Source organism: Hydra viridissima, unplaced genomic scaffold (genome assembly GCF_058129835.1).
Source record: "Hydra viridissima isolate aposymbiotic clone 2 unplaced genomic scaffold, HvirCarnegie_v1 scaffold_17, whole genome shotgun sequence".
Lineage (NCBI taxonomy): Eukaryota > Metazoa > Cnidaria > Hydrozoa > Anthoathecata > Hydridae > Hydra > Hydra viridissima.
This window is the reverse complement of record NW_028324316.1, coordinates 359,872-370,000: the sequence shown is the minus strand read 5'-3', so window position 1 is coordinate 370,000 and position 10,129 is coordinate 359,872. Positions and strand designations below refer to the sequence as shown.

Below are 10,129 nucleotides of genomic sequence, written 5' to 3'. Positions count from 1 at the left end.
TTTCATGGTTGTTAAAAGAAAAAAGCTAGCAACGATTAAGACAACTCTCCACATTAGCTAACAAAGTTCATTTAAAATTTCAGTTCTTGCATGCTTATTTTGTAGGTTAATTAATGTAATTGCATCTACTTAAGTATTATAGATTGCCTCCTACCATCAGATTAAGTGTTTGAAGTGAATTGTCATTTGAAGTGTTTCAAAGTTTTAAAACCTATTGAAGAGATCTTTATGCTTTAAGTGATGTGTTATTACTTTAGTAATAGTTAAGTGACCTTTCTTTTAATTTTCTACAAGAATTTTGACATGAAAAGTACCCAGTAAGTATTCACCTATTAGCATTCATTTACCTTTTAAGAACTTCTGGACTAGCTTTACTATCTTTTCTTTTAATGATGTTCCAATACTTTTGGTATTGTGGTACAGATTTTAATTCTTGCTCAAGTCTTCCCTAAAAAAAAAAAAGAGTTTAAAAGAATCATCAAGTATTCGAAACATGATTAAAAACCTTAATTTTTTTACGTTCATAACCTTTGGATTGAAAATAACTTTTGAATTAAAGTTTGGCAAAAGCAAACAAAAAAAAAACAAACATACAGGTAGTAAACAGCACCACATCGGCAAACTGATGAGCTTTTGAACTTGCTCTCTGATTAAATCTACCTCCTAAAAAAATATCACAAGATTTTTATGAATTCTTGAGATAAACATTGATTAACAAACTAAGAATTTCTTTCACATACCAAACTATTGAAGCATCTGATCAGGAAAATCAGGATTATAACACACTCTTTGAGGGAATACTAAAATTTAATTAAATATGAAATTAAACAATAAAATATTAATTAAAAATGCTAAGGTTTAACATAATAAAACTTTTTTAAAAAACTAGCTGTTTGATGATATTCACCCCTTCTCCTTTGACAGCAATTTCAAGTACTTTTTGGAAGAAAAACTCAAAGTGTTCTTTATTTGTCTTAAATACCTGTAATTAAATACCAAAAATTATACATGAGCAATTAAATAACTGCTAACAAGATAAAAAAATTTTAAAAAAATAGAAATTTGTTCCCCATACTTGGGGAACAGAATGCCCAGTATTTTTTTACAGGAAAATTTGCCTTTAATTAAAAACTCCTATTTGTGTTTGTAACACTAGGCAACAAAAATTTGTTTCAATCTATTATTTAATGTTTTTTTGATTATTCAACAATTTTAATGGAGAAGTTTATTTTCGTGTTGCTTTAGGCATTTAAGTTGTTTAAGTGAATGATTTTTTTTCTTTCATGTAACTGATTATTGATTACTTTTTCTTTCCTATATTTTTTAGGGAACTTAAAAGTTGTTAAATTACTTATTATAATGGCTTCTAGATATTGTAAATTACCAGTAAACTGCTTCCGCTATGTTATCTTTGGCTGTTGTAAATCAACATTGGAAGAGAGGCACCAAGAAGAGGATGCCATTTGCAGTAGAGAGCCAGCAAATCACCCAAATGACTGTTACTTTTGCATGGTGGACTTTATGGTTATAAAAAAAGTTATATAAAAAGGTTAAGGACAAGAAGAAGCTGTTCTATTCAAACATATCATCTTCTATTGCAATGGGACTGTTTCAGGCATTTGGTATCTCACATCAACTTGAGCAATAGCAGCTATTTGTTGATAGCTCTACAAAGGGTTTAAAGACTGTACTACTTCAAAATAGAAATAAACATTCTTCCATACCAATCGGACACAGTGTAAACTTACACAAAGATTATAATAATGTTAAGATTTTGCTGCAAAAGATCAACTATGATTACTAACAGTGGGATGTGTGTGGATATTTCAATATACTTGGTTTTCTTCTTGAACTGCAAGGAGGATTAACTCATTGTAGGACAGAAAAGACATTGTAAATCACTCCAAAGAGAATGGGCTGGAAAAAAAGATTTGCAGCCAGGGTTCTACAATGTGAAAATCGTTGCTCAAGTACCTGTGGACAAAATTCTTCTGCCTCCATATAAAATTGGGCTTGATCAAACTATTTGTCAAGGCACTGACAAAACATTTAAGGAGATCACAATGACGAAACATATAAGGAAATCAGATCAATCTTTCCTAAACTATCAGACGCCAAAGTTTTAGCTGGTGTGTTTACTGGACCACAGGTAAAACAGATGTTTGCATCAGAAAAAGCAAAAAAAAATGGTAGAGAGAGAAAAAAGAGCCTGGGTTGCATTCAAACATGTTCTTTCCGATTTTTTGGGAAACAACAACAGTGAAAACTAAAGGGAACTGGTTAATAAACTACTTGACAGTTTATGAAAATTCAATTTCAAATTCAATGTAAGTAAATGTTAATTGCAATTTGTCTATATAAATACAGTGATTTTGTTTATTAACCAATGAAATCACCTGGAATACACTAAATATTGCTTATCTCCACAAAAGTTATGGCTAGACAAAAACTGAAGTGATTTTCGAAGTTAGCATGCAAAAATTTATCTAAAAACATCAAAACTTCAAATGAAACCACACTTTCATGAAAATTTGTTGCTTAGTGTAGTTTATCTTTTCCAGCATGCACTAAAGACACTTTACCTTACAAATCAAACTTTACTCAATATTTTCCATTGAAGTAAATTGCAATGAAATTCTTAAAACTTTTTATGTAAACTTTTTATAACTGTGTAGCACAAATGGTTTTCTACATAATAGATTTATAATACATATCATATAATGCAACTTATATAACACATAGACATAATATACAACTAAATGCTAAAACCTCACCTCCCATGGTGGTGCTCGTTCTCTGCATTTTTCATTAACTAACAAGCATATAGATAAAATATGATTATCTGTTGCATCTTCATTAAAGTATTTCCATAAGAAATTTTCTAAGTATTGACTGAACTCCAAAAGCATAATTCTTTTGATTGGAAATTTATAAGCCAATAACTCTTGGTTATATATCAAATCAATCATCTAGAGAGATTATAAGATTAAAACGTAATATAAATATAACAAGCTGCATATATATATTTATATATATATATATATATATATATATATATATATATATATATATATATATATATATATATATATATATATATATATATATATATATATATCTTAGGGCCCTGCGAATCGGCATTTTTAGTTTCGAATCGAACCTCGAATCGAAGCAGGTCTTGATTCGCGAATCGAATCGAATCACGAATCGAATCACTAGTTAAAAGAAATTTAAGTTTTTTATCTTTATTTTTATGTATACTGTACAAAAGATTACAAAACTTGAATGTTATTTGAACAAACTCTTTTAGTTACTTCTAGCCCAAATTAACCGTTCTGCATTTCGCTCGGAAAGACTGTTGCGTTTACTGTCGATCACTCCTCCTCCCACAGAGTTAACTCTTTCAGACGAACAATTTGTAGCTTGAACAGCAAGAAAATCATTTGCAACTTTTGATAATAAAGGGAAAGTGTTACGTTTGTTTTTCCAGTACAGAATAGAACAATCTGAACGTCCCAACGTTTTCTCTTCGATGTATGCAGTAGTTTCAAAATGTAATTGCTGATCTAAAGTTCTTTTCTCTGGTAGAGTACGATTTTTAGTGATATGTTCAAACATTTTATCAAAAATTCCATTTGCTTCAGATAACAAATTCGCTACTTCGAGTTGAATTTCAGCGGGTATCATAGTAATATTTAAACCGTGTTTTTTTTCAGATGTCAGATAAGATTTTACGATATGTTTCTCTACCAAAAGTAAACATTTCTGATTTAAATCGAGGGTCTAAGAAAGTAGCGGTAAGAAAAACGTCTTCACTTAAATCAAACCTCATTTCCAACTGCGTAATAAGATCGTCAACAAATTTACCCATCCCTCTTTTATCCATCAAGCGAAGATAAATTTTTAAAGTTGTAATGCACGGATAAACTAAACTAATGCTTACGCTTTTTTCCGCACTTAGTATAGTAGTGGCTTCAGATACTGCATTAAAAATAGGAGCGACTGTTGTTAATAATTGCACTTGTGTTTCAGTTCGACAAGTCGGTGGCACTTTCATACAGTTTTTTTTTGTGTGAACACTCAACTAGAGCAATCTCTATAGAATCATTTTTTTTTTAAATCCATTCCAATAAGTTAGAAGTGCTGTTAAAGCGCGTTTCCACAGCCATTGGAGGCTTTGACTCATGTTTTCCTTGAGAAATCTGATACTTTTTGAGAGCTGCCTGTCCAACTGAGGATCAGTGAAAAAATCCTACTATTTTATGAGCCTTGCTAATTAATGTAACAAGAATTGGTTGGTTGTGTATAGCTGATTTCACACAAAGTTGGAGTTTATGAGCACAACAGCCTAGCCAATCAATCCCAAGAAGTTTAAGTGTGCATGGCATACTAGGAATAGTATCGGTTGTAGCTCGGAAAATATTATCTGAAGTCAAGTCAAATTTTGACAGCACGTTTCTTAATTTTTCTTCAGTGGAAGTAGCTTTGTGACAACCATTTATTACTTCCAGATTTACAACTGATAAACAGCATGATTCTAAAACCCAAGAGGATGAAATAAAGTGGCAAGTAGAAGCAAGAAAGTTATCGCCATTGTCGGCTTTAAAGTGATCAAAAGTGATGCTAGGTTTGGAGATTAACTGGCTTTTTATACTTTGTTGCAAATTAATATATAAATCATCGACCATGTCACATAAATTTCGAGATAAAGTGGTCGGGTGTGGTGGATGATATTGCCCTTGAGTAAGCACCGAGCACAGATTAATAAAGCTAGATCCAGAAGTTGTCTCAAATGATCTTCCATCTTCAATTACAAATCGAGGCACTGCACGGTCGTAGTATTTTTTAATAACTGTATCTATTGGAGGTCGAATAAAATACGAATTTAACGAGGAACTTGATGATTGCCCGATTGTGTTATCGGAATTCTTTTTTCTTTTAGTAGCAGATGTGCGCTTTTTTGTTGCTTCTACGTGTAGTTTTTTATGGTCACGTTTTAAATGGTTCCATAGATGAGATAAAGTTCCAGTTTTCTGAACAGAATACTTTTTGTTGCAATTTTCTTGTTTGCATTGCCAGAATACTCCTTTTATTTCAAAGAATTCTTTAACTGCCAATTTTTTAGAAGTCACTTTTTAGCTTAATGTGAAAATAGCTTGATGTAGCACAAACAAAAAGTATCGAATTTAAAATTACATTAGTGAAAGCGAAGTCAAACATTAACGATGCAAAAAATAAAACCTAACTTTTGCGTTACTAATTTGCGTTCCGCTCTGTTTAAATCCCTAATCGACAATTAATTTTAATGAAAAGTATGTTTACGTTCCAAAATTACTCTACCGCAGAATTTTCTCATAACATAAATGTTGATATTTTGAAAACTTTTTAACGCCGTTTGCATAAAAACATAAAGTAATTTAAATAAAAAAATGATTCGAAAAACTCGAATCATTTTTTTCGAATCGAATCTCGAATCGAAGCGACATTTGATTCGCGAATCGAATCGAATCGAAGCGATTCGCAGGGCCCTTATATATATATATATATATACATATATATATATATATATATATATATATATATATATATATATATATATATATATATATATATATATATATACATATATATATATATATATATATATATATATATATATATATATATATATATATATATATATATATATACATATATATATATATATATATATATATGGCCGCCGAGAGGGAGGGTGGACGATGAAGATTCCCGGGGCCCCGCGTGTGTACAAACAAATTTTTAAAGTAATTTTTAAAATATTTAGATAGTTTTGACTTTTAAAAGATTTAATTAACTTTTATTTTTCATTTACAATGACCAGAGCACGCTTCTTTTGGTCCTGAGTATGTAATTGATCATAATTAGGGCCCCTTAAGAAAACTTCCCCTGGGCCCGAAATTTCTCTTGGCGGCCATGTGTGTATATATATATATATATATATATATATATATATATATATATATATATATATATATATATATATATATATATATATATATATATATATATATATATAAATGCCTTTTGAGGATGCAAATTGTTGTGTTTCATCGGCTGTAAAACAAGATCCATTATCGCTAATAATTTCGTAGGGTGCTCCAAATTTGCTAATTAGTCTTCGCAACCTTCGTGTTTTTGGATTGGTTAGTATTATATATTCAATTATTTTTCCCTTGGGAATAGGTATAAATATCATGGTTATGGGAGTATCTTCGCACTGCACTTATTCACTTCTCTTCACTTCACAACAGACCCGAGCACTTCATGTACAAGCTCTGATCTTCAATCTCTTCTTTGTAATTAACTATATTGTATATTAATATTTAAAATAAATAATTGAACTCGTTTTACAAGTCCATTCTTAAGTAAAACAATATGGAGTCAAAAATAATAATTCCCGATTTAACAATTGCCGTCTTCTCTTTGATAACTGTTCCCAATTAAGTTACATTACGCTATCATTATGTAAAAAATTAAATTTAAAAACAATAGATTCTAAAGAAATTCATATTAAAACCTTTGGAAATAATAATACAAACGAAATTTTAGATTAAAGTTTATGTTCAAGGTAACGACGATGTTGATATTGAAATCATATGTTTTGTAAAAGAAATTTGTTCTCCGTTAAATGGCCAGTACATAGAAACCGCGTTTTAAAATTATAATCATTTAAAATACTTAAAGTTAGCAGACCATCATAGAAATAATGAACATTTAGAAGTTGATATTTTAATAGGTGCCGATTACAATTGATTAATAATCGAAAATGAGATAATAAGAGGATTTGATGGCCCAATTGCAATAAAATTTAAGATAGGATACTTAGTCAGCGGTCCTATCGCGGTTAAGAATAATAATAAAGTAGATTGTTCTGTTCTGCCTTCGCAGGTCTTGAAAGTCGAAGCAGAATTACATAACGATAAAACGTTTTTAATAGATAAGTTTTCAACTACTTGGAATAAAAGTGAAGATAATATTAGCGACATTCTAGTTGTCGAACATTTTCGCAAAAGCATTAAATTTGAAAACAATAGGTATACTGTAGAACTACCCTTTAGGGAGAATCATCCTTTGTTATGCGATAATTGAAATTTATGTTTAAAGAGATTCAAATCATTAGAGAAAAAGTTTTTAAATGATGCAAAGTTATTTGATTCATACAATGATATTATAAAAGAACAACTATTAAATGGAACGATAGAGCAAGTTTCAAGTCATAAATCGAAGGTCGGACTTATTCATTATTTACCTCATAGACCATTTATAAGAGAAGATAAAGTTACAACTAATATGCGCATTGTATTTGATGCGAGTGCGACAATCTCAGGTCCCTCGCTAAATGATTGTTTACATGCAGGTCCTTCTTTAACAACTCTACTAAATGGAGTTTTGATACGTTTTCGTGTAAATAAGATAGCATTTATTGCAGATATTGAAAAAGCCTTTTTGAACATTCCAATATCTGAGAAACATCGTGATTTCATACGATTTTTATGGTATGAAAACATTAATAATGTAGATATAAAAAATTTAAAAGATCATAAATTAGCAACATGTAGATTATGTCGAGTTTTATTTGGAGTCACTTCTTCTCCTTTTCTTCTATCAGCAACTTTAATTAGCCATGCGGAGCGTTATCTAAGCTCCGATCCAACATTTGTAAGTCGATTCCTAAATTCTATTCACGTTGACGATTTGAGTTTTTGCTCTGATTCTGTAATTGAATGTTTTAAGTTTTATGAAAAATGTCGTTCCCGGCTAGGTGAAGCTGGTTTTAATTTAAGAAAATTTGAATCTAATTCGGTCGAGCTAGTTAAGTTAATAAATGAAACGACTTTTCAGAGTCAAAATATTACTAAAGTGTTAGGTTTAACTTGGGACAAGAAACTAGATTCATTTATCTTTTCGTTTTCTGAATTACTTAAAGTTGCCATCCCTTTTCCAACAAAAAGAGACGTGCTTAGTTTTACAGCAAGTTTTTTTTCGATCCCTTGGGACTAATCAGCCCAGTAATTGTGCGCTTAAAAGTTTTATTTCAACAAATTTGCATATCTAAAATAGGATGGGATTGTAAAATTGATAAAGATTTCTTAAAAATACGACAAGATATTTATAAGGATTTAAGTTCTGTACAGTTTATTTGTGTACCTAAATGTAATTTTTTTCGAAATCGAGTGCAAGTTGCACGCGATTTGAACTGTATGGTTTTAGTGATGCTAGTTTAAAAGCCTTTGGGTGTTGCATATATTTGAGATGTATTTTTTATGAGAACGAACAGTGTTCCTCTCTAGTCACTTCAAAATCTAGAATAGCCTCGCTTAGTAAATGTACAATACCTCGATTAGAATAAAAAGGTTGCTTACTGCTTGCAACACTTATGTCAAAAGTAGTTAAGGAACTTTCATCAATCATTCTTATTTCTAAAATTAAATTAATTTCAGATTCTTATATTTGCTTACATTGGATAAAAAGTTCTAATAAAATATATGAAACATTTATTCAAAGCCGTCTTGAAAAAATTAGAGATTTATTTGACTTTTCCTTTTGGGATTACGTCGAAACAGATCGTAATCTTGCGGATATTATATCACGAGGTGCTAGTATTGAAAATTTAACTAATAATCAGTTATGGTTTAATGGACCGAAATTTCTTTATACTCCAAAGATTTGGCCTTCCTTTGATCAAAATAAAATAATCGACCCTCCAGAGGAAACAAAAATATTACTTATAACTAATGAATTGTTCATAGATTTAAAGTTTATTGATATAACTATATTTAATTCATATTCCCGTTTAATACGAGTAACAGCTTACGTAATAAAATTCGTATCTTGCTTAAAAAATACGCAAGTACGAAAAGACAATCTTTTGCTTTCTTCCTTTGAATTAAAAAACGCCAAAATAATTTGGATTAAATTTATCCAACAAAACATACGTAGTTCTAAGAATTATAAACAACTCAAAAATGATTTAGGATTTTTCTTTGATAGCGAAGGAATAATAAGATGTAGAGGGCGACTGTAGAATGCTCCAATTAGTTACAATATTAAATTTCCAATATTTCTTCCAAAGGAAAGTCTCTTTACTGAATTAATTATTTTACATTGTCATGAAAATGTAATGCACAACGGCGTAAAAGAAACGCTCAACCAATTAAGAATGGAATTTTGGATTCCAAAAGTTAGAAATTTAATTAAAAAGTGTTTTTTGTGTCGAAGGTACGAAGGCAAAAAGAGCTTGATACAATGGTAGAGTACCATTGAAAAAGCCCTACATCAGCAAAGTAAACAAAGCCAAAATAATGCATTTTAAACTACACAATGCCTGTTTTTTACGCAAAAAAAGTTTTCATCCACTTTACAAAAATCAAATAAAATTTTTATGCAAACTCAATTTGCAAGTGTTTTAATATCTTCTGTTTCAACCATAAGCTTTTATTACCTCATGCAGTCTGTTTTTCATAGTATCAACTCATTTTTGGGTAATTTCTGGAGTGATTGAGCCCCACTCTTTCATAATTACTGATTGGAGTTGTTGCCGATTCCTCACATCATGGTTCCTAATTCTTCTGCCCTTTTCATCCCACAGATGTTCGATAGGATTTAAATCTGGAGATTTTGGGGGTGTATGAAGTTGCTTAGCTAGTTTAAATATAAGCCATTCCTTGACACGTTTGGCTGTATGTTTTGGATCGTTATCTTGCTGAAAAATAAATGGCTAAGTAAGTCCCAATTTGTGGGCACTTTCTTCCAGATTACTTTTTAGAATGTTTAAATACAAATTTTGATCCATCAATGAAAACCAAGTTTCCTACACCTGAAGCACTCATACAGCCCCCCGCTAAAACACTTCCTCCACCATGCTTCACCATTGGACACAAGTTTTGTTTTTTAAATGCTTCATTTGGTTTTCTCTAAACTTTAACTCTTCCATCTGATGAAAACACATTAAATTTTGACTCATCGGTGAAAAGGACAGATTCCCAGAATGTTTGTGGTTCATTAATATAAAGCTTTGCAAAGTGTAGTCGTTTGGCTTTGTTTACTTTGCTGATGTAGGGCTTTTTCAATGGCACTCTACCATTGT

At 30.5% G+C, this 10,129-nt stretch overlaps 3 protein-coding genes across 3 annotated transcripts in view; 1 reads left to right on the top strand and 2 right to left on the bottom strand.

Moving 5' to 3' along the window:
• Positions 1-3,687, bottom strand: part of LOC145182752 (RNA helicase aquarius-like) — a 42,936-nt gene extending 39,249 nt beyond the window's left edge. Inside the window, exons 1-7 of the mRNA XM_090074795.1 lie at positions 3,332-3,687; positions 3,161-3,215; positions 2,775-2,969; positions 908-982; positions 741-800; positions 595-663; positions 348-448 (exon numbers count right to left, since the gene is read on the bottom strand). Coding sequence (XP_089930921.1) covers positions 348-448; positions 595-663; positions 741-800; positions 908-982; positions 2,775-2,969; positions 3,161-3,215; positions 3,332-3,687 — 911 coding nt within the window. The remainder of the gene's footprint in view (positions 1-347; positions 449-594; positions 664-740; positions 801-907; positions 983-2,774; positions 2,970-3,160; positions 3,216-3,331) is intronic.
• Positions 3,688-4,238: 551 nt separating this feature from the next.
• On the bottom strand, positions 4,239-6,238 carry LOC149876902 (uncharacterized). Its single transcript, XM_090074794.1, has 2 exons — positions 6,064-6,238; positions 4,239-5,110 (listed from the first exon to the last, which is right to left on the bottom strand). Exons 1-2 carry the CDS (start codon positions 6,236-6,238, stop codon positions 4,239-4,241), a joined length of 1,047 nt encoding a protein of 348 aa, XP_089930920.1.
• On the top strand, positions 6,237-9,067 carry LOC149876901 (uncharacterized). The gene is made up of 4 exons (XM_090074793.1): positions 6,237-6,308; positions 7,147-8,017; positions 8,104-8,241; positions 8,484-9,067. Exons 1-4 carry the CDS (start codon positions 6,237-6,239, stop codon positions 9,065-9,067), a joined length of 1,665 nt encoding a protein of 554 aa, XP_089930919.1.
• The last annotated feature ends 1,062 nt before the right edge of the window (positions 9,068-10,129 follow it).

What these genes read in the sequence shown, in the direction of transcription:
- LOC149876902 (XM_090074794.1), bottom strand. Translation starts at nt 6,238, where the DNA reads ATGATATTTATACCTATTCCCAAGGGAAAAATAATTGAATATATAATA. An exon ending in ACAATTTGCATCCTCAAAAG is followed by an intron (nt 5,111 to 6,063) that starts GCATTTATATAT and finishes AAAAATTGGCAG; the next exon opens with TTAAAGAATTCTTTGAAATA.
- LOC149876901 (XM_090074793.1), top strand. Translation starts at nt 6,237, where the DNA reads ATGGTTATGGGAGTATCTTCGCACTGCACTTATTCACTTCTCTTCACT. An exon ending in CGTGCTTAGTTTTACAGCAA is followed by an intron (nt 8,018 to 8,103) that starts GTTTTTTTTCGA and finishes TATCTAAAATAG; the next exon opens with GATGGGATTGTAAAATTGAT. An exon ending in AGTTGCACGCGATTTGAACT is followed by an intron (nt 8,242 to 8,483) that starts GTATGGTTTTAG and finishes AATTAATTTCAG; the next exon opens with ATTCTTATATTTGCTTACAT.